This window comes from Spodoptera frugiperda, chromosome 8 (genome assembly GCF_023101765.2).
Source record: "Spodoptera frugiperda isolate SF20-4 chromosome 8, AGI-APGP_CSIRO_Sfru_2.0, whole genome shotgun sequence".
Lineage (NCBI taxonomy): Eukaryota > Metazoa > Arthropoda > Insecta > Lepidoptera > Noctuidae > Spodoptera > Spodoptera frugiperda.
Window position 1 is genome coordinate 11,134,665 of NC_064219.1, and position 24,095 is coordinate 11,158,759.

General features: G+C 36.2%; 1 protein-coding gene across 1 annotated transcript in view; it reads left to right on the forward strand.

Moving 5' to 3' along the window:
* The window catches only part of LOC118275696 (thyroid transcription factor 1), a 37,811-nt gene extending 14,190 nt beyond the window's left edge, over nucleotides 1–23,621 (forward strand). The window contains exons 3-6 of the mRNA XM_035593759.2: nucleotides 8,311–8,459; nucleotides 10,926–11,021; nucleotides 20,427–20,513; nucleotides 21,508–23,621. Coding sequence (XP_035449652.1) covers nucleotides 8,311–8,459; nucleotides 10,926–11,021; nucleotides 20,427–20,513; nucleotides 21,508–21,747 — 572 coding nt within the window. The 3' untranslated portion in view covers nucleotides 21,748–23,621. The remainder of the gene's footprint in view (nucleotides 1–8,310; nucleotides 8,460–10,925; nucleotides 11,022–20,426; nucleotides 20,514–21,507) is intronic.
* Nucleotides 23,622–24,095: the final 474 nt, after the last annotated feature.

Sequence of the window (24,095 nt, forward strand, 5' to 3'; positions counted from 1 at the left end):
GAGGGAAATAGCCGCGGAAATGTTTGCTATTTCATTTCCCGCCATCTTTGTTGGTTTGTTTACTTTTAGAAATGGCGACGGTTCCGTTTTTGCCGGACAAGAGTCGAGATGGTAATATTGTTGGGTCAGTCTGTGAATTTCGTTGCGGCATCGTTCGTTTAAAAGTATTGCCTTTCCTCGAGCAACCTCTTCGTGGCTGTTGGTTCTACACTACAGTAGAACTCTCATAATGATTTATTAAAAGAAAATTTGAATTCTTTGAAATTGATTATAGACGCGTGCCCAATTTGTGAATATCTAAACACAAATATATGTTGACCACATTGGATTGGCCATCAATTGTCTTAGCCCACTCCAATCAATTAGGCGTAACAAGAGCAAACATCAAACCGGATCACTAATTAACTACTGAACTACGAACATTCTTCTTCTAGTTGTGATTTAAACTCAAATAAAAAGTATCAAACTCCAATCTGCCTCATTTTCCGATCGGCCGCCCGCGATAGGACCTTTTATTTTGACAGCACACTCGGTTGGGGTTGCAACAATGCTCCTATTATAGTCAATGTTTATCCACGCACAATTTGCTCGCGTTTATATAGCGTTGGCAACATTTTCTCGAAGGGGGCGACCAGATGCGTACGTTTGGCGAATTTTAATGCGATTATTATGAACTGTTATGAAGTGATCAGGAAGATTATGACCATTTTAATGACGGTTTATTTTTGGTTGTGTCAATGCTTACTTAATCCATAAAATCAAACAGATTTATCGCATGTATGCAACTATTAATCGTCCGTTGTCTTGTCTTATTAATATATATCCAGTTTGCATATTAACTTGTTTACCAGTACATTAACGTAATAGCCGGCTGATGATGCTAATCAAATTATTGTTTGACTTGATTTCAAGTTTCCGAAAAGTAAAGTTCATTCGGTACGAGTATAGTATTGGTAATTTGTTAAATAATATATGAATAAATAAAATATTTTATTCTTCAATTCTTAGAAATAAAATCTAAAATAATACACATCACAAAATTTTACTTTCAAATTCACACAGACACGAGTACGCGACCCTCGTTCGCAAAATCCATTAGTTGTCAGTAAATATTGACCCGCGGTGACGCGAGCGCACGGGCCGAAAGCTGCCGACGGTAGCCGAAGTGGCCCGAGCACGTCCGAAGTTAGTACGTACGCATTGCACGCTGACTTGAATCCTTAGTGCTTCAACAAACACGATAATTGTGATTCATCTAATCAATATTGAGACATCTTGTTTTACTTTTAATTTAAGTTAAATATGTTTGTTAAAAACGCTAAAAATTAAAAAGGACGTACATTGTTTATTTTACAACAACGCATTAGAAGTTACAAGAATACTGCTCGCTTTGTTATTATTTGCTCTTTATAATCGTCAAATATCATTACTATATGTATGTGAATTCTTACATACGTAATTAATAAATGTAATCAAGAGTCCCCCATTCACTTGCTACCATTTGATAATTTTTGTAGCAATCTTTATACCTTATTGTGATTGGCAGAGTCGCTTACATAACACCTACTTACTATATACTCGAAACCGAAGGTGGTTTGAAGTCAAACATACAGAATAAACAAATAAAAATGTCATATGTACCAACACGGAGGTGTTACCTAATGTATTCAAGATGAAAAGGTCAATTTGACATGGCTAGTAGCTGAGTAAACTCAGCTTTATGTAATTTACGCTACCGTTGCGCGCTCAACCGGATATTCAGATATATTTGGTAGAAATAGCTAATTGAATTACTCTTTATACGTTTACAACAAGATTTTGGTGAAAAGTATAAGCTTTATGCTTATAGGGACCTAATTTACCTTTTTGTCGGTCGACGTTTTCAGAGGCTAGACTTTAAATGTCTATCCTTAATTAGACAAGCCTTTCTAGATATTGTCTGATTGATATGAATACTACGATGTTCATTAGGTGATAACGTAATCAGCTAACCTGAAGATACAAAAAAAGTCAAATTAAAAACCATACTTTTGTGAAGAGATTTTATCAACTAACAAAGACTCATTTAAACAAGAATCTTAAATCAAACAGACATTCATAAAGTACTAAACTTTAAATACCTAGCACTAGAACAACAAACTACCAAACGACCCCAACGGTCAGAATTACCCAAACAGGGACGAACTCCAATCACGCCTAAAATTATTCTGGAAAAGCAATAATAACTTCACATAGAGCGGATGGTCATTAAAACTTGCTGAATTTTCAACTAGTATTGTCTGGTTGGTAATTAGTTGTGGTCAGCGCCCGTCAGTCGCAGGCACCTTGCCTCTCGAAGTCCCCCTCGGCAAGTCCGGGCCAATTTTACGCCAATCGTGTCATCAAATGCACGCGGCAAGCCAAGTGTCCGTCCCGTGCAACTATTTATTTTTCTTCAGACTTTTCGCACGGTACGGGTGGCGTGATAATTGGGGGATTGGTAGGTCTAGGTGTAGGCAGTGTTTTTGTTGGAATCAGATATCATTTTATCTATTAGTGTATGTATATTTGTAGGTATATCGACGTAATTATGCGACCTGTGCGTATCTACTTTGTGTGAACTTTAGTTTAGATTATGGCAAATGTTACTAGAATCAGAATATAAATTGACAAATCTACTTAAAAATACCGTGTCCACATTTCTACCAGAACAGTAAATAAACACAATTTTATAGCAACACCGCTGCCATTCGACCGTGAAAATAGTGCCGTTTGCGATGACACGTTCTGACGCCCCAGCGTCCCTCGTCGTGGCCATCCCCCGGTTCAATTACCGACGTATTTGTTGTCAAAATATATGCACATCTCTGTCCGACCCCTGTCACATACGATATCACAAGAAATTACGAGTGAAGATGTATTTTTAGGAAATTATAAGGCTGTTTCACACCTCCGTGAATCGTTATCAAAACTAAGGGTAGTTTAGAAGTATGCGCAACAAAGTTGCGGAATATGTTCTTTAAACATGAAGTAAATGAGTAATTTTGTTGTTCACGTAAACCATATAAACCATAAAACTCTATTTACCTTGAAATAAAGAAACAAAACCTTACGCATTGCATCAAATTAAATCCCCAATAAAAATCTCGTGGAACTATCTTCGAACGCTATAGAAAATGTTTGTAAACATCCCCTCACGTGTCATTTAACAATTCAATTGGAATCTAAAAACGCAGCCATTGAGTCGCTGTGGAAATAGCGCAACGTTTCAATTAAACGAGATCCACAGATATCGAAATGTCCGGTGTGCGACTACACAAAGGAGGTTGGAATCGAGTGCTGCCATCTTGTTGGGGTACCGTGCGCACGGGACGAATGTTCTAAGATCGGAGCTAAAAGAATAATGATTGTTTTGCCATAACAACATAACTACGACTTGGTAACAGTAACAATGTAGGTATGTGTTGATTGGGTTAAACATTTCATGAAGGTTTTGTTGCTAGATAATAACTACGTACAAATCTGTGCAACGTCTATTAAGTGAACATATCAAGAGATCTATTCCGTTAATTTAAACTCTTTTTCTGGAGTGAGGATTGAAAGTGCACATAGAAAAGATTCAATATAATTTGTTCTATATTAAAATTCCAAACGGAACCCACAAACGCGACAGCTTGCACCAATGCCGTCGATGGAGCGAAGATAGCACACAATACAGAGCAGAGCCACACACGCACAATGGAGTAAGACAGAATGGGTAGTAATATTTTATTGAAAGACCCTTTTGGTTGGAGTGTTGTGTAAATACGCAGCGGATCCGACGTGTGTAATGTGCGGGATATTGCTGCCGAAAATGCTGATGTGCCGACCTTTGCAAGCGTCTATCGTTCTTTTGTTGGTGGAAACGTTCCAATTATTTTTGTACTAGGTATAGCGTTCGTGTTCGCCTGCTCTCTGCGCAGTTCTGTTTTATTTCAAGTTTTTACTCATCAACATTAATGGATGTTGATTCAGTAATGACTAAATTATAGTGAACTATAAAGTTAGTACTTACTTAAACAATACCTAAGTAATACTTATAAATTGGTAAACATCGTCTTGTAAAAAAATATTGTAGAATTGCAGATAAAGTACCTACCAATTCTTCTTGTGGTTAGGCACTGAAAAGTTTTATCGACGCTAAATGAGAAATATTTATTGACAGCAGTTGTTCAATTTATTTCAAATGATATGATACGAAAGAGTTCAAGTTTCACAGGTCGTTGACCCGTTAGATTAGCCAGTCAATTGCAATGATGGCGGATGCCGGCAATCAGTTGTTTTGACCAGTAAGCCAGACAGACAAACTCGTTTGTTAAAGGTGTTTTTCTTTGTGGCAAGTAGATACCTACTAAGAATTATATTTATTACTAGCTTTTGCCCGCGACTTCGTTCGCGTGGAATAGTGACTTCCGGCAAATTTTTGGTTTTAACCACATAGTTCCCGATCTCGCGGGATCTCTTCAAAAATGAGATGTGGAAGATATTCCAGGGAACTCTTCAAAAATCAACATAATGAGCTCTGCGTTTGAATTTAATAGATGTATACTCACTTAGGGCATTGAAAAAATAGTTTAAAAACGGACTTAAACTAACTTAAAACTAAAGAAAGCTACGAATTACGAATTTATAACAATTAAAAAAGAAACTATATTACAACCTATCCTCTATGCTATAATAACCAAGCTTAAACTAAATAATTTAAAAGAAACGACTTAAATCTAATCTAATTAATTTATAAATTAGACTTACAATTTTATTAAAAAAACTAACTACAGTAACTACTAATATTCGATATCAAACTAAACCTACGTTAAATAGTTTAACCAAAAAACCAGGAAAACCCAACAAATAAACTTATTAATTGACAAATACAACGAAACCAATTTAGAATATACGAAACAGTAGGACCACTACAGATAAATAATCATACGACTAATAATACACTTTTTCTACGATAGTACCGAAGCGCTCGGCCGAATCCAACCAACCAAATGAATGTAACGAAACCATAGCGCGATCTATTTCGATCCCAACGCCATCTATCGAGGATAAAGACAACTTGGATTATTTATTTATACTCCGTTCGGGCATTTTCTTTGTACTAAAAGTTTAATTACAGTAGAACTCCAATTATCCGAACTCCGACTATCCGAATCGCCGATTATCCGAATCACAAAATTGTCCAAAAATGTCTAAGTGCGCTATTATTCTCCCCCCCCCCCCGCGAAGCCAGTGTTTGCGCGTCAAGTTTTGACTTGACTTGTCTTAACTTGCCTTTGTGCCTACACGGACTTCCCCCCGCAATTTAATTAAATAAAAAAAATAGTGCAATATCAAAACGTAGCTTTTATTCTCTTCAATGGCAATTTTTTTTTAAAAAATCCGATTATCCGAATATTTGATTATCCGAATGGGTCCCGGTCCCCATTAATTCGGATAATTGGAGTTCTACTGTATATTGATATTATTTTTTTCATACCTTTTTACTATTTATTTACTTTTTTCGATGAATTAAAACAATAACATGAACCGAAGTCGTGTAACGATCGACATAGAATTATCTATACTCCGTTAGAGCATTTTCTTTGTACTAAATGTTTTATTATATTGATATTATTTTTTTCATACCTTTTTACTATTTATTTACTTTTTTTCGATGAATTAAAACAATAACATGAACCGAAGTCGTGTAACGATCGACATAGAATTATTTATAAATAATTTATTTCTTATTTTTATTTTTTGATTTTTGAAATAAAAATATATCTATGTCCTTTCTAAGGTTCTAAACTATATCTGTACCAAATTTCAACCAAATCCGTCAAACAGTTGCGGAGATTAATGGTATAAGCATAGAATGTTCGACGTGATTCTTTAATTTGACATAACTTTTTTATTTATGAACCGATTGACATGAAACAAACACTAAATGTAAATTTAAGCATCCCACAATATATTCGTGAAAACCGCATCCAACTCGGATCAGCCGTTTCTGAGATTAGCGCGCACAGACGAACAGACAAACAGACAAACAGACAAAAAAAAGTTAATTACATTTTTGGGTTCGACATCGACATAACAATAACCCCTGCTATTTTTTTTATTTTTATTTTCAATGTATAGACAACACTTTTCTACGATTTTATTATATGTATAGATTTTATAATAATCTTCAAATTCTTAAAGGGAAACAGCTTCCCTAAAAGCACCGCCCTTGTAACGCCTCTGGTGTTTGAGGTGACTATGGGCGGTGGCGCTTGCTTACCATGAGGTGATACGTCTAAAAACGATCATCATAAAAAAAAATAAAAAAAATAGGTTTATAAATTATACATGTGTTTGATATTATTATTTCTTTATTCAATTGCTTATTTTTGTTGGAAATACTTATAAAGTTTTGGCTAACCATTAAAAATTCATGAGAAATTTTCCGTTGAAATCCACTGAAAATATTTAAATGGCGCTGTTTATCAGCAGTAATATTAATCGCGATTCTATAGAAATCAAAATTGAGGAGTATTGAATGGTTATATTTTACATATATACAACGTATCTGCCAGCCTTCCAATTTCTAGGAAAATATGTGAAGTGAAAATCATAGGATAATTGGTGCACAATATATTTATTTGTTGATTCTTGTTTTATAATTTTTTGATAATTGAAAGTTGACCCACTACGTAAATACGTTTACAAACTCAAACTTTTAATCTACATGTATGGGAAAGTGGTCACCATTCGTACGTGGGACACATTCGTACAAATATCTTATCGTAGAAAAATGACTATAACTCTTTAACCTTTTGACATAATAGTGTCGGACTTTTTGGTAACAAACTACAATATATTTGTTATACTTAGGTCTATAAACTAGATAAATTCGATTATTAATCATAATTTAAAAAAATAAAATGTAAAAAGCGTACGAAGGGTAACCACTTTCCCCTACAACCAGCCCCAGAACAACAATTTGTGGATCGCACAAAGAATTGTTCTAAGTGAGAACTGTAGCATATTTTATTAATAGATAGATTCCGATTTGTTAAACGATTTTTTGAAACAATACTTTTTACCAATACTTTTACAAACTTTTTTAAATCTGTGTTATCCTTGTGAATTGACTAAACTCTTTACTAGTGATACAGAATTCTAGCTAAGTTCTTCCTACGTACTTAATTTGTGTAACTAATATACAATAGATACAGTAGTATTTCCCTTTATACCACAAATTTTAAAAAGCTTGCAATAAAAGATGTACGCTTGTACGCATTTAAACGTAATTGTATATTCTGAAAGTGACTAAAAATACGTTGGCACAGCTACTAACGCGGGAAACCGCGTCTAGTGTCATTAGGAAAATGGCGGGCGCCGGCTTAAATGTTACCAGCGCTAAGAGATTAATTTCTACCACGAGAAAGTATTAATTTTTATTTTTCCCGCTACTTCTCTTTTATAATTTGAAAGGATGGTAAAAATGTTATTAAAGCAGTACAGTTTTATTAAACTACGAAATTTACTTACCATTGTGAGATCATGCGTTATTAGAATAGAGTTAGGTTACGTTTTTATGTTGGTATAAATAAAATTAATCCCTAGTAAAATTGACGAGTAATTAACAAGAGTGAAATCGAATCTCAACTTCAAAAGCTTAGCTAACTGAAGATTGAGCTTTAACCGCTCTTCTTAATGGAGACCGTTTTTAGAACTAAAAGCGTTTGTGTTTGGCAAACTTTAGTATTAATTAAATCTTCGGTTGATTTATTTAATGCGGCTAGTATAAAAAGTTTATTGATTTAGATTATACTACAAGATGAAGTATACGTAGACATTTTGATTAGATCGGCAGACCATGAATTGAAGTGACGTGAGTATCGAAGTCTTAACGAAGAATTGATGCAGATCATAGTATAGATGACTAATTTTTATTTTAATGTCCGTCTTGTAGATTTATTTAAAATATTAGACACGTATTTTTTTTTCTTACGGAAACAAATACTTTCGTAGATATATTATATTGATTTGAAATCTGGCGTGACGTCACTTTTAGGTACGTTTAATAATACGTGTCTAATATTTTTTCATTACCTAACTGACGGATTAAATAGATTTTTACTTTTCATACCCCGTCATCAACCCTATTAGAAGTATTGTAATTAAAACAAGAAAGAAGAACCGACAGTGATCCTATACCTATAGTTATACAGACTAGTCCTAAATTAAGACCTAAGTATAATCATATAAGGTCTTTGTACATTTAGCTTATTAGTGTGCGTATCTGAGCGGCTGCTTTAGTTTCCAGGCTAATGACGTCCACGTCTGGCGGGATGGGCCACGTCAACAACATGGGGGGGCTGGCCGCGTGTGCGGGACCTGACTCCAAGCCCATGCAGTTCCCTCTAGCACAGAGGAGGAAGAGGAGAGTACTGTTCACACAGGCACAGGTGAGTGATAACTTATTATATATACTTACTTGGAAACTGCTGGCTATTTTCACAGGCCTATTTCAGTTACGTGGATTTTTTACAAGATTTTGTGTTAATAAAAAGAAAAGTTAGTGAGGATATGTTATTGGATTTCAACAGAAAAACCAAATCGGAAATACAAACATAATTATATGGGGTACATACTAATTAATTTATCTTGTATTATGTGTCTACATCATATTTTTTCCAAAAACAGTCAACTAAGCCGGTATTCAGAGCTGTTCTGCAAAGCCTATATGTATATTTGAAACAGGGACCCTCGCCGAGGGAACATTATTTGCTGATCATTTTACAAATAAATACCGACTAGGGGACGCTACCTGCCTTAATTCGCGATATAAGGAAAAGTATTCATGCTGCGATTGAAGAGAAATGTCGTTAAAAAATTGGGAATATAATAGACGATAGAAAAGTTGCATCTCATTAGCCTCTTTACTTATCGTTTGGTTAAAAAAAATATGAGTAAAACATACGACCTTAAGCACAGATTACTATGTTAGGTGGGTACTTCCAACATAGGTGCTTAGCAGTAGATAAAACAATTATCAACTGGAGATGTAAAAGATTTGATATAAATTGAATGAAAAAAATACATAAAGAATTTTATAATTTGTTCTTTTAAAAACCTATAAAAAGTAGGAATATCAGGGTTTTAATATTTTTCCGTGCCGCCGGGTTTTTAATACTGTAGTCCAAGAATTTTCGAGAATATAATGTGTGGATGTAATCGAAAAATCTTTTTCATGCCTGAAATACGCATTATATTAATTATATTTCAAATAGAATAAATCCAACAGCAGTACGTATAATATCTAGATAATATAGTCAGCGAAATCTACTTAAGTCATTGTATTCTTGGTATTGTTTAACATAACTGGTTTAAACGCAAAAACGACAGAAATTAAATTCGCGTCGCACGCACTATGTATGGCCGGCCTTACAAGGGTGAAGTGTAGCGTGAATGCGAGAAGTATGACCGGTTTGATGCCAGGGTGGTACCATGGTGACCGAACCACTGTGTCGAGTCAACTCTCGTGGAATATGAGCCTACGCTATAAATAAAAATCAATTGTTGTTCGTTAGTTTCGCTAAAACTCAAGAACGCCTGGACCGATTTGGCAAATGTTGGTCTTGAATTATTTGTGGAAGTCTAAGGCAGGTTTAAAAGGTGAGAAAAAAGGCCAGCTGGTCAAACTCAAGACGTCGACTTCAGATACTTAATATACCTAAATGTTTTTATTACTTTAAACTAAGAAAAAATACCCTTAGAACAAAACATTCCTTTGTACATCTCCTTCCTATAAACACAAATTAAACTCATGACATAAATTACATAACAACCAAAGAAAATGTATCAATTTCGACATTATAAATCTTGTTAACTCAAACAGGCAACTCGGCATTCAAAAGCTAACTAAAGTCTAAAGGCAAAATTGCGTTAGCTCGAGCCCCGAAGGGCGGGTCCCCCGCCCACGAGCGGAGCCCCGCCCTGCGCCCCACGCCACCTATCAGCCGTGTAATTAATTCTATTTCCACGGAATTTTCCAGTTGCAGTTTGATTCCAATGTAGCCTTGTGTGTAACTGTAGCTTTAGGTACTGTGTGTGCGCGTGTGTGTGTGTGTACGTGTATGGGAAGTTTTGTTGAATTAATTTTGGTTATTGATCTTTGCAATGGTTTAGAATAGGGCCTTATTAGTAATTTAATACAGTAAGAGGTTTGTGACTGTAGTAAATATAATTACGTACTTACATTACTTATACTTAGGTAATGTGTTATTTTGCAAATATTAGTAAATGGTGCCTCAGAACATACCTATTATTAAATACAAGATGGACGAACGAAAACCTCAACTATTTTTAAACATCTACAATTAAATTATGTTCTTGTACCTATTGTGAAATGTAGACTAATTATTTTGTTCAATTTGTGGGGTCTTATACATATGTGTTACTAGCATTGCCGGCTTTGCCCGCGTTCTTGTGGATAAGATGTGGCCCATCTTTTTCCAGACTATAATCTACCCCTGTACCAAATTCATTTCGATTCCTTCAGCCGTTTTGATGTGAAGAAGTAACAAACATAAAAACTTGCATATTTATAATAATAGTAGGATTAATTTTCTATTTATTTATTTATCTTACTTGTTAATTACATTTTTAAATACCTAAATTTAATTAGAAAAAAATGTTATTATTATATTATCGGCTTACTCATGTAACTGTTTGACGAGGAACTCGACTAATTTCAAGCCATGCTATAGGCATGAGCCTCGGATATGATATCCACGACACACAACGCGGCGATTGTCACACTGCTACTGTAAGCCGATAACATTATAATTAATTTAGTATATCTCACAAAAGTCATAATAAAATAGTAGGATTTATGAGTAATTTTCTTTAATCCAGTAATGTTTGTGCAGGTATACGAGCTGGAGAGGCGGTTCAAGCAACAGAAGTACCTGTCAGCGCCGGAGAGGGAACACCTCGCCTCACTCATACACCTCACGCCGACACAGGTCAGTCACTCTACACATATACCTAGGTACCTACTTTAATATAAGTAAACGTTTTTTTTTTTTACTGAGTAAATCGTGTCCTGAGTCTTTCTAAGCATAAATAAATGTGTATTGTGTTATTTTGAAGTTTTCAGTCGTGTTCGTAAATTATTGCCAGATTGAAATTAACAATGATTTTGGTAGTTTCTATCAAATCGGGGTGGGAGTATAGGTAACGTGTGTCAGTAAATATGTGTGTTGTATCTGTATAGTAAGTTCAGAGCCAATCTCTGGTTATGTTGGTAAATATTATAACAGAACAGTAAACATCTACCTTTACATAGATAGATACATAAACACGTCTCTAAAATGACTTAAAAAAATTCACAAATTTTCCCTCCGAAAGAAATATCGAACAACACAACAAGATGAATAATTCACACACACCCTTTCTCTCAAACATTGGAAATTCACAACCCTTCAACACTATCCAATGAAAACTACATTCAGGAATAATTCGAGTTAAACACGGTCCCGCCTCATGACATAATTTGGTGTGACCAGTGACCATAGATAATGTAGGTACAAGTTTTGACAGCAACGCGGGTCTGTGTGGGCGTCACGCAGTGCCAACACCACAAGCTCGTAAATCACCATTCTAACCGTCCAACGCCTCCGGCAATGACCGAAGTCAATTACACCGTACGCCCACAGAACGCATGTTGCCTCGAGGCTGATATCGTGATATCCATCTAAGGGTTGAGGGTTAACTGCCGCGCACTAAGTTTGGGGTCGTTTGTTGTCAATTGATCTCGATTGTGTTACGTAATCGATGTTTATGGGCGGTTTATTTGTCTTCAAGCTCTTTGGGAGACTCTGATTTAGTTCAAAAACCATCTTGATTCTTGTTTCTTTGATAAATAATTGGAAAAATAATTCCAAGAGTTTTTTTTATTGTAGGTAAATTGATCAGACGATAGAATTTTTTTCATAAAAACAATAAACTTAAGATGAAGTAGGTAACTAGCTAGTTAAGTACCCTTCTATAAATGAGAATCAGAATTTCTAAGAAGCTAATTATTCAAAAGCAAAATATACTTGTTTTTTAAATCGGGAATCGAATTCTCGAAACCTACGTTACTTACTACTTATCTTGGAAAATTTATCTCATACGTACGTATATGGTCGATTTCATTTCACATCAAAATGAAAGCACAGCCGTGCAAGTAGCTGCAATTAACAACGTAATTAACCTGCACGGTCCAACAATACCAACTATGCGGCCCAATTATAATAACAACGCATTATCTTCGGCTTAACGCGCGCCGCCATTGTGCCCGTTTGACGTTTGTTTTGGCGCCAAACGGCTGGTGTTGACACCGTCAAAATGGAGATTATTCATGGACCTAAAACCATTGTTGGGGTCGCAGCGAGTTTATGAAATTTATATCGACACGGCTAGAGATTATCGACGCATTGTTGTAAAGGATTTGAATTTTGTAAACGAATGTGGGAAATAGGGCGCGTGCCGTTGACAGTTATATTAATAATGGCGGTGACATTTTTTACGCAAATATTTGGTGAAATATTTCGTCGATGTGTGAAATGTTATGAATGTTATGTTTACATTTATTCGGATTTGACAAATAAAAATGAAATATATTGAGAAAGACATTAAAAAACTAAAATAATATTCTAAAGAAATGTTAAGGTCTTGTACTAGATTTAGCTATAATATTTTCTTAAATCTATGCAGTTCTACGGGTGAACAAAGACCGTCCACGTCCCCAAGACCTTCCACATAAGTTTTGCTGCCTTTACCTAATTTATCATATTGAGCCCTATCATTAAAATCCCTTCTGAACAATTGAAAGTGTCATAGTGACATTTTCCTTAGCTAAAATCAAATTATAGGTAACTAGCGGACCCGACAGACGTTGTCCTGTCTACACGTCTTTAATTTGAAAATTTGTCGGGTCCAAAAAGGACAGGACACATTCCAAAATCAACAACTACTAATAAATTAAAAATTAATTAAAAAAACATTATCCAGCGGACAAAATTGTGAATTCAAACCATTCTCAGATCCCCTTGAACACACACAAAAAATTTCATCAAAATCGGTCCAGTCGTTTAAGAGAAGTTCAGTGAGATACACACTCACAGAAGAATTATAAATATAAAGATTGCGCTACTTTCTACTGCACTTTAGAGTGTTTTATTATTATTTGGTTCCTCAACATTCGAAAACTGATCTGGTGTTCTGTGTAGTGTATTTTCTATTAACGTGAAATCTGTAGCTGCCGGTCCGGTTAGCGCGGCCGACCCCGGCTGCTGCCTGGCACACGGCGCACGCGTGCTTCACGCATTAATCGCTGCATTATCTGTATAGAGTTTCGCCATTTTTCTGATTACCATTACCGATTTGTTTGATAGATTTAAGTGCTTCATTTTTTTTTCTCTCTCTTTTGCTGAGTACCTACTTATAGTGAATGCATTCACTAAGTAGTTAAGTATTATTTTCCTATGTCGTTATTGAGGTTGCTACTGTTTGTAGTCTACATTAAAATTATTTTAGACCTCAATGTAATTATAAAAGTAATATAGTATATAATTCTGATCCTTTTGTGCACTAATAAACCAGATAGCCCTAACTAACTCAAACTCAAACTCAAAACATATACTATTTTTAGATAGATATTAATTTCCTAAAGTCAGTTTAAACAAAGTAACTTTAATATAGAAAGCAAAACGTTGCATATTCATAGCATTTAAATACGCCAATAAAGACGGACTCGGCCACAATATCCCGACTGTTTGACGTTCGCGATGAGTAAATAGAGGGCGCTTTCGTTGGACTTAAGTAAATTTCGATGTTCGCGAGCTACGCCCGCTTCCCTCGAACAAACTCTGATTTTATAACTCTAATGACTATTTTAATTATTGTTCTGTGTTCTCTGTACTTGGAATTCAGTTGATTCTGAGTTTTGAGAGAGACAAAGTCCTGTCTGTCCTCAAAGACAATTTTTGTCGCTCAAGTTTCATTTACTTATTGGATTGGATGTTTTAAGTTTGTAAAGTCTAACTTAAAATACACGTATCTAAATTTCCGGCGCTAAAGTGCTTGGGATCACCGTGCGTTTTGAAAAATAGGTGCTATAGTTAGCTAAGGAATTTCTAAAGGAATAGAAATACTGTCGATATTTATTGTAGGTAAGTACGAACAAGAAAATCTAAAAAATCCCAGATAATGAAAACATCAAACTCAGCGTCCCACCCTCTCACACAATTAATTAGAGTAGGTATAAAAAACTGTCTAAATATCAAACGCCGTTATAAAAAGCGTGAGAGATGCCAAAAAAGTTGGAAACAAAAGAGTGTAGTCATTGTCTATGGTCACGAACTCTATGGTCTTGTCTCCGGCGGATGCGCGCATGCGGGCGGGCGACACGTATAATGAGAGGAATGAGATAATGGTGCTTCATGAAACAATAGCTGACAGCGATGTTCGCTCACTGGCCCTCGACAAGTAGCCCCGGAAAAATTATCATGTTTGTGTCAGACAACTGTTGATTATGTCAAGGAATCAACTGCTTTTTTTGCTATTTCGAACATGGATTAATGATCGTATGTTGTGTAATGACGTCATCCATCTAGGATCTAATCAATAGTGTGACGTCAGCAATGACGATACTTGCTTTGCTGTAGGTCTTCTAAAACACTGACTTTAAAAACCTTCATTCCGTATCGTAATCATTTAACCAAGAATCACTCGATAAATAGAACTTTACAAGCATTATCATCATCAGCCTATTATTATCTCACAGCTGAGAACGGCCTCTCTCTTCTGTTTTAGGGAATAGTTAGTAAAGTTGCCTAAGAACAGTAGGATTCTCCGACCAAGCGAGGTGATCGTAGCGGGCGGACTTTATGCCCAACTGTTGTTTGTTGGGATTTTCTATCCATGCTTGCTAGTTTGTAACTTTCATACTATGTGCGATAAGATTTATGTCGTCATCCGTTGATTTATTCGTCGATTGTCTATGTGCGACTTATTTCATCTGTCAATTGTCATGTGTCGCCACAACATCATTTCTATTATTGAATTCATTAGCAAACCAAGTCATCTAGACAGCCGCTCGGCTGCAATCTGTCTATTCATACAATAAAATCAAAAAGTAACAAAAAACGTTTCACCTTCCCCAGTGTGGTTACAACACAAAAGAAAATTTTCCCCAACGCCGAAATATCTTCAATAAAATAATATTTACATTCGCATCATAATTATTTAAGGTAACCTGATTGAATCCCGTCGGCGGATCCCTCAGAGCATATAATTTACCAATAATCCCACTCCAAGTTTTTTTAATCCATAATCTGCGTGGGACCGGGATCTCAATAAACTTCCTGTAAGCGGCCGAAAATCATCTGCTTTCGGTTATTAAAAATTGGCCCGGTTAGACGCAATGGTTACGCTGCGTTCTGGAAGTGCTTGGAAATGCTTAATAGTTTTTTAGTGAATAATGTAGATCCTTTATTTGAATTGTATTACTAAAATTGAGGTAGGTATAAATAGCTCGGTCGAAGGTTTCACTATCCAGAACCCTGCGGTCCGAAGGGTCTCCAAGATCACTGCATCAAAGGCGGTTGCGGCCAACATGTCAAAACAAATTTCAAAAAACTTTTGATTCGTTTCCCCGAGTTTAATAACCGCGAAAATTATTAGCTGGCGTTTCGCTCGGGTTGCCAGTACAAAGCAATATATTCGAGATTAAATTTTATGAATGGCTACTTTTTGCGAGCCATTGTGGAGGATTAATAGATCTATGTTAAGCGGATGATACACCTGACGCAGCCCTTTGTGGCACAGGTAACGGCCATTATTTGAATTGTAATGTTCCATTGTTGTATTGCGGTGTTTGCGTAGGATCTTAGGATACTTTTTGTGATTATTTCGCAAATTATACATCGGTGAATTGGACTGAAGGCTTTTTGTCATATTTTGTTGGTCTGCAATTTGTGGCTACCTTCTAACCTCTCAATAAACTTGATAAATAAATATGAACGTACGAAATGTTTATAAAACCTCGACGTCAAAGTGTATTTGTTTAATAAAACAAACGTATAGACAAGTAACATTTAAACCGAGTTTAATAAGCATACAACTTACAAATATTAATTTGGTGGATTGATGTGTAAACAGAGGCGGGCGGTGCGAGTCACGGTCCGCGGGCAGGGGTCGGGAGTCGGGAGTCGGGAGCTACATTAAACGATACTCACAGCTTATGTACTACCAGTTACATTATATAATTACTTATATTCCGGGTTACTCGAGAACCGAATGTGATTAAGGGAACATGGATGTTGTAATCTTGCAATGTAGAGGTTGATAATATTTTTCGTACTTATCCAAATTCTGATCCTGAATATCATTTTGGCTTTATGCCTTTTCATACTTTACGGGTGATAGTGAGATTTCGACTAATACCATCGTCTTCCTAAGAAAAATTGCCACCCTCTACTATAGGTATGTATATTTCAACACACATCCACAGCCATCCTATTTCAGCATCTGCAGATTAAATCCGATTATCAATAACACAAAATTAGAAACTGTAATATTAAATTGTAAAGATTGACAATACCTATCTATCCACACAATAAATTTGAAAGAATCACAATCACCTGAGAAAACACAGTCCGCAACATTTTGTTACCAACATTCACTCACGTACTATCCGCCATCTTTACTTTGCATCCGTCAAATTACTTTGTACCGTTAAAATTTAAAAATTTCTTTGGAATAAGGTTGAAAATCGTTTGTCAAATAATTTTGTGATTGTACGAAGAGATTTTTTTGCTCAATATTTTTATAAGTTACTAAATAAATGAAGCTCATTGATGCGCTGTCATGGCGCGGCCCGATGTTTACTCAGCGCGCCGTCGCCTCGCGTCCGACGCAGAGATGTGATACAATAATGTGCGACAATCAGCCATTGTGAAAGCTGCCGGGAATGACAAATCAGTGACACGCCGTACGTTTCTAAATGAATCGACGATGGAAGCGTTTATTTAATCATCTAACGGCACTTTGGTTTACTCATATTGAAATGTTATTTTCCATTACGTATTATTTCTTCAACCAATTTTGTTTTACATCTTGTGGCTACTTGAGATATCCACCATTCTTTTAAACCTGTACACATCTACATTCTCAATTACCGTAAAACACACAAACTTAAAAATGTCCAAATGTTTGCGCTCCTACTGATTCTTGTAAAATCCTTAGAATTAATTTACTTACCATCAGCCTGCCCTCTCCAAACTCACACGAAACTGAGCCCAAATACCAGCCATTGTTAGTAAACGCTTCGAATATTAAAACGTCAAACTCATCGCTGGAAAAAATCACTGCAGCAAATGAAGAGCTAAACAAACACGAGTGCATCTTTATTTATAATAATTGTCGCTCGATATACCGAGTCATCGTTCACAGAAACGGAACACCTACGCGAGGACTATATACCGAGCTATGTCTAAACATTCCACGACCCATTTCCGACCTTATACCATGGCGATTAGACTTCGATTCAGAAACTCACAAATTCTTGACGAAGGAAAGGCTTCGGCGCCAAAATTGACTTGTATTGTAACGCTGACAGCTGACTGGGTGGCCGCTTTTTCATTTTAATGAACGTAATTTTTTATGCCTCAAAATCCTCACGTGGGTCTCCACAAATATCGTGAAACAACTATAATTATCGAGTTAGTCGATATAATTAAGGAAATGCCAAGATGGATTCCGGTAGCCGACTGCAGTTAGCACAACATAATAGAAAAACATCACGCTTGGCAGCCAAGTGGGTGTAAACTCAAGCACGAAAGCCCTCGGACACACCCGAAATGTCTCATCACTCGACGAGTAACAACAGTCGTTTAGATGTAAAACAAATAAGTGAATGGCGCACTCGGGCGTAGAGTGCGTGCGAGCCAACACCGAGCATTATGCACAAGGAGATTGAAAGAAAGTACTCCACACGAGAGGTCCGAGGCTCGGCGGAGTGCAATAAGCGACGCCCGCCGACGGGGCCCGTTCATTAACTCTCACCTCCTCCATAAATAACCTAGCGAGCATCATTGCTGAACGCAGCACAAAGCGCGCGTCAATGCTGACAACGTTCCCACAACGAAGCACCACACAGCAAACGGAAAAAAAGAAAACGCTGTCAAGCTGTCTGTGAGTGTAGTGGCCAGTATTTAGTGACGATGTAACGATTTGTTTTTGTAACGGATGTGTGAACGATGGATTGGCGACAAGATAATGTTTGGTACCGCAGCGGGAGAGCTTGGTACGGGGGAGTACACATCCATTTCAAAGAATAAACACGAGGAAACGCTCTCGATGTATAAATAATAAATAAAGTGTATATTTCGCTGCGTCGGGAGCGTGCGTAGACAAAGGCTGGCCGCTCGGTGGGGCAAACATTGCATGTTTATTCTTTCGTCATTAAGGTGGAGTGTTGACCAGGCTCGGCCTAGCGCTAATTTCAGGGAGACACTGACTTCTCTTGTTGACTCGTTCCCCGTTTGCAATGGGATTAGCGCATTAATTGCTATCGTTTTACCAGTCATTGTAACTGTACGCGTGTGTACGGGAGCAATAAGTCAGGTTGCTGAGATTGGGGAGGATTGTGTTACTTACGTAGTAATCTAGACTTAGGCTTACTTCAAGTTAAAGAGAAATTCACAAACTGTACACTTTATTTGGAGAAGAAGTAAAAGAATCTGAAACCTGTAATATGATATGGCCCCTAAGTAATTTTACCTCACATTTATAGGTACACAAGCAAGTTACATAAATATCAAAGTACGTATTGACTAAAAACTGGGAACAATATAGGGCAACTGACCCGGTTGTGGCCATCGACCCCTTTGTGGCCATTTGGACCTTCAAATATTTATAACTAAGGCATGGACAAATAAATTACTCTGTGATGTACAGTATTTAAAATATTGAATATTGGAGATACTGATACCGTTGGCAGCTTTGATGTGTCAAACTTCACTTCGATGCAACAAGTCATTTTTTTTAGTTGAGGGTGAAATTGTTAAGATCTTAACAAAAAGGCTAAGGCGAGCGGGTGAGGATTTGGGTTTTTATTTTTTAAATCTTTGCTTATTTTTTTGGATGTTTATGTTAATACTACATGAAGAATATATTGTCTAAGTGGAACTAAAGTTATTTTGTCGCCATATGTTTCTGAAGTGAGGTTATTAGAAGGTGGCCACTAATGGAGACGAAAATTATGAATTACTCTATCTTTGGCCACATGGCTGGCCAAAACTGGTGTACATAGACACCCCACTTCTTCCCCTTTATTTTATCGTGGCTTTTTTTCCTTGGCTTTACATATCAACAAATACATATTTTTCATTTTCAGAGATGCAATAAATTGCCTTCACACAAAGGGGAGGTCAGATTACTTTGCAGCTTTTACCAACGTCATATAAATGTTGATCTCTTTATTTGTAAATCAAATTAAAGTGAAGTAATAATATTTCATATTTTCCTAAATTAAATAAAAATCATTGTTTGTAAAATGTCCAATTTAATTAATAAATTTTAATTACTTTTATAGTATATTTTGATGGCCAGAACTGGCACACGACCGTGGCCAGAAATGGCACGAATCTGGCCAAAAATGGCACAAACTCCTTTTTTTTTTTCTTTTTCATACAGTTATTTTTCTATTGGACGTTCTTTAAAAAAAGGGTTTTCTTAGGCAAGGTTAATACATGTTAAATGACTTTTTACAAGAAATATGTTCGTGATAACAAAAACTACAAGTTAAGAAAGCCTCAAAGTCGATAAAATTCTTAAAGTGGCCACAACCGGGTCACTTACGATATACCTTCTCCGTCTCTTCCCCAACAAGTTGGTATCTGGCTATAGACTAATATAATTTCTTCATTCTCGGCGTTAGAGGGTTACGGTTTTAATGGCAAGTTTTACGATGTCTCCCCACTACGATCCAGCCATTAAACGCAGATATCACTAGGCTAATCAATTCGTGATACTCTCAACAATGGCAGCTAGCCGCCATTTTTATATTTTGGAATGTTGCTAGTAAATACGGAAATGTAATTAATCATTTCGCAACTATTTATTTGCAACTAGCTGACCCCGCAAACTTCGTACCGCCTCAAACTTTTTTTTGTCTCACCTTTTAGACCTGCCCTGGACTTGCACAAATAATTCAAGTAAAAATTAGCCAAATCGGTCCACCTGTTCTCAAGTTTTTCAGTGAGACTAACGAACAGCTATTGATTTTTATATATAGAGATAGAAATATTTCCGTCTGAATAAAATAGTATCGCCGCAAACGATGCGTGTTTCTGTTTTTACAGTGAAGTAATTTGTTTCAGGTCAAAATATGGTTTCAAAATCATCGGTACAAATGTAAGAGGCAGGCCAAGGAGAAGGCGATGGCGGAGCAAAACCAACACAATCAGGTCAGTTACATAAACTATAACAAGACACGTACAAGTACAAAGTCAATAAAATGGTTCAGATAATTTTTTGATCAATAATTTAGGTTAGTAGAAAACTGCACATAAAAAAAGACTATATTATAAAGTTTATATATGTTTCGCAATAAAATTTAATTAATTTATATTCGCAAACGCAATATCAATCCTGTATCTTGTGTTTAAAAACCACCCCTCAACAATTTAATCTCTGAAACCCCGAGCCAGATCAAGCGGCGGCGACGTGACATTATTAATTCATAAAATTTTACACAATGCTAATGAATAATGAATATTAACGTGTAAGCGATAATAATCGACCGCTGACGTGGTGCCGCGGGGCTGTTCCCCTGTTTGCCAAGGCGATAGACTTCGTCCACTCGATAGCAATCTCCCGCTGCGCGCGTCAATGGCCAACAAAATACGGGACCCGCACTTCCCAAATCTGGCAACCCCGTGACAATTAGAATTTCGCGGGAAAATAGGGCTACCTCAACGTGGAACGGTAACCTAGATTGATGTTATCTTACGGCTGTTGTTCGTGGAATTTATTGTTCAAGAAATAATAAGGATGAATTATGATTGTAATTACAGCAAAATACACTAATTGGTACTGTAATGTACTCCTAGTTTTGGCTAAATTGAAAACACAGTCTTACCTAATAAATCTAGGTTACAAGTGTAACCTACAATAAAATGGTTTAGCTACATGAAAAATGTTGATCTTGTAGAATACCGCGCTCACTGCTAGCTAGTACAGTGACCCTGCCCGTGCGTGGAACATTGGCTCAATTCGCACGGCGGGGGCGGCGGGCGGGCAGCCCTGACATTTCATTGTTCGCTGGGCGCCGCCCGCCCACTAATGACTTGCTGGCTTTCATGTAATTTTCGTCATAATGATTTATTTAATTAATTGTAGTTTTATGGGAACGCTTTTGTACAGCTATAGTTTAGAAAGTTAATGTAATTTCTTCAACAGTCGTCATCATCGCCCCGACGAGTGGCAGTTCCCGTCCTGGTGAAGGACGGGAAACCTTGTGGCTCCGGAGAGTCTTCATCACCAGCGCACAGCCACTGCGCCACGCCGACGTCCGGGTACTCGGCCCCGCAGCCGTCGCAGGCGGCGTGCAGCAACCCGCTGGTGTCGTCGTACCGCCAGCCCGCGGCCTACCAGCAGCAGTGCTCCGGGTACCTGCCGCTACAGGGCCGCGCCTGGTAGAAGTTCCCACAGCTTTATCATGAGACAATGTTCAAGGAAGAGATGTATTTTGATTAAATTCTATTGTTTTCTTAGTTTTTGTAGACTCAATCATTTCCTTGTCGTCACATTCTTATTTAGTGTTGCTGTGAGTGAAATATTTTCCCCAAATTCGGGGTAAATATAAAGAATTATTATGTCAATTCGTTTAGGTGATTTTGTTAATTGCAAAATATTTTGTGTCTTATAATTTTGTTATATTTAAGTACAAATATTAATTACATGGTTTAGCCTTTTGAAGAAACACGTAAAATATAACGTGTGTTTCGTTGTTTATGTCTCCTCTAAGAACACTGTCTCGGGTGAAGCGACGTGGCTAGAGCTACAAAATGAACATTGATTAGAAAAATAGTGAAATTCCGAAAGTGTTGATGTGAAATGTGGACATAGTCGGTAACTGCCGCACAACGGGAGGAGGGTAATGTGTAAATAATTAGCAATAGCTTTAGTTAAGCACACGTGAGGATTTGAATTGATTCTTTGTGATATTTTTTTACTGACATAAGGACCTGAATTAAAAATATTTTATCGCAATACATTTTCAGAAGTTGACATATTAAACCATCTTAGACTAGTTTCGAGGTTGCAGTTACAAGTTCAATAAACGTGGTTTAAATATTTTTTGTTCAGGTTTTAAAATAAGAGTGCCAAACTTCCAATAATGTCTCAATTTTGTTTGACAAAAGCACATGTCGTTTGTTTTCGCTTATATTGTAACGTAATGACTTTGGCGAGATGTTTCATCACCTTCCAACCTGCGCATAGTATTATCTACTACAAAACACACTATGAAAAGGTTTTATAAGAAAATGAACCTAATGTCTATAGCAATAATTACTTATATTAAATGGATTTTCTTTTCAAACATGGTGGTGAGACTCCCGTCGTTTTCTGTAGGTACATTACTGTAAATAACTGATAAAGAAGTAGCTAATTGTTGTGTGAATAGAAAATAATTTAAAAAGAGTCAGTGTTTGCGTGTGTAGATACTACCTTATGTATATAGTTGTGATCGCTCCTAGTTATCGAGCGGATTCGGGAGGCATCCCTTGTGCAATCTAATTTCGATTTTAACTTGGCTGATTCTCGAAAAATATTGATACACTTGCCTAAAATTAAATTATCGCTTCTTGGTTTTCAGTAAACAAATAAATAGTTTTAATTTATATTAAAATAATTGAACCCAGCCAAGTTAAAACATTTAATATGGTCTTGATTATGGTTAAAACCAATTTTATTGCAAGAACACTATTAAACAACGAATTTATAGTAATAAACACAAATATTTTCTATTTCATTCAAGAAATATTGTGAGTTGGTTTCTTTATTGTGTCTATGGTTTTACAAATATTTCGATAATTCAATATGTTAACAGTCTATCAGAGTTCTCAATTTATCACACAAGATACACATTACTTATTTCCTCATTATGTACTTAAGTCAATTTTTATTAATTGAAATCTGCGAATTGCTGCAATGTAAATATTAATTTTAAAATTAGTGAAGATTTTTATTGAAAACATTGGCAACATCGTGACAAGATGGCGGTTTTCCCCACGTAATGTCCGATGTGAAATAATAGCAATAAGAATTTATTAAAAATTAGAATAATTCGTCAGTTGTAACAAAATGGAGTTGTAATTAACGTTTTTCAACTTAATTTATATGTTCTGAGAAATTAGGTCGATGTATAATTTGTAGGTTTAGGGGGGAGTTAATAATTAATTACGATAATTATAAATAATAGTATTAATGAGAAGGAATTTGTAACTATAATGAAGAAGGAAGGTGTAATGAATTTCGATTTATAAAATTAATAAAATTAATGAGTTTTATTTGGTCTTTCATTCGACTTCTTTCGGAGCCCCTTTGATCCTCAAGTGGACCTCAGAATGATGGGGTCAAGTCTTCGAAGAACTGACATTTATATCTAGGTAGAACACTTGTAACTCAAGTACTGGCTTCAAAGAGAAAATGCTTACATCGACTTTCAGAAATTTGCATACAAAGGGATAGTAATTTTGGTCTACGTGAGGTTTTTATGTAGATAGGTGAGCAAATAAAATTAGAAGAATCACCCAGAAAACATTTTATAGGCTTGGCCTTGGGTAAGAAAGTGTTATAAGTGAAACTAGGTATACATTACCTAGGTACACTAAGCCGGGCAATTATTTTACTTTTCTGGGTAACTACAACGTTAAGAAGAAATTAAAGGAATGATACTTACCAACACAAAGAAAATTAATCGCCAATCATACTAATAAATATTATTGCTATCTATAAGGACATTGTTCTTTTATGCTCAAAAA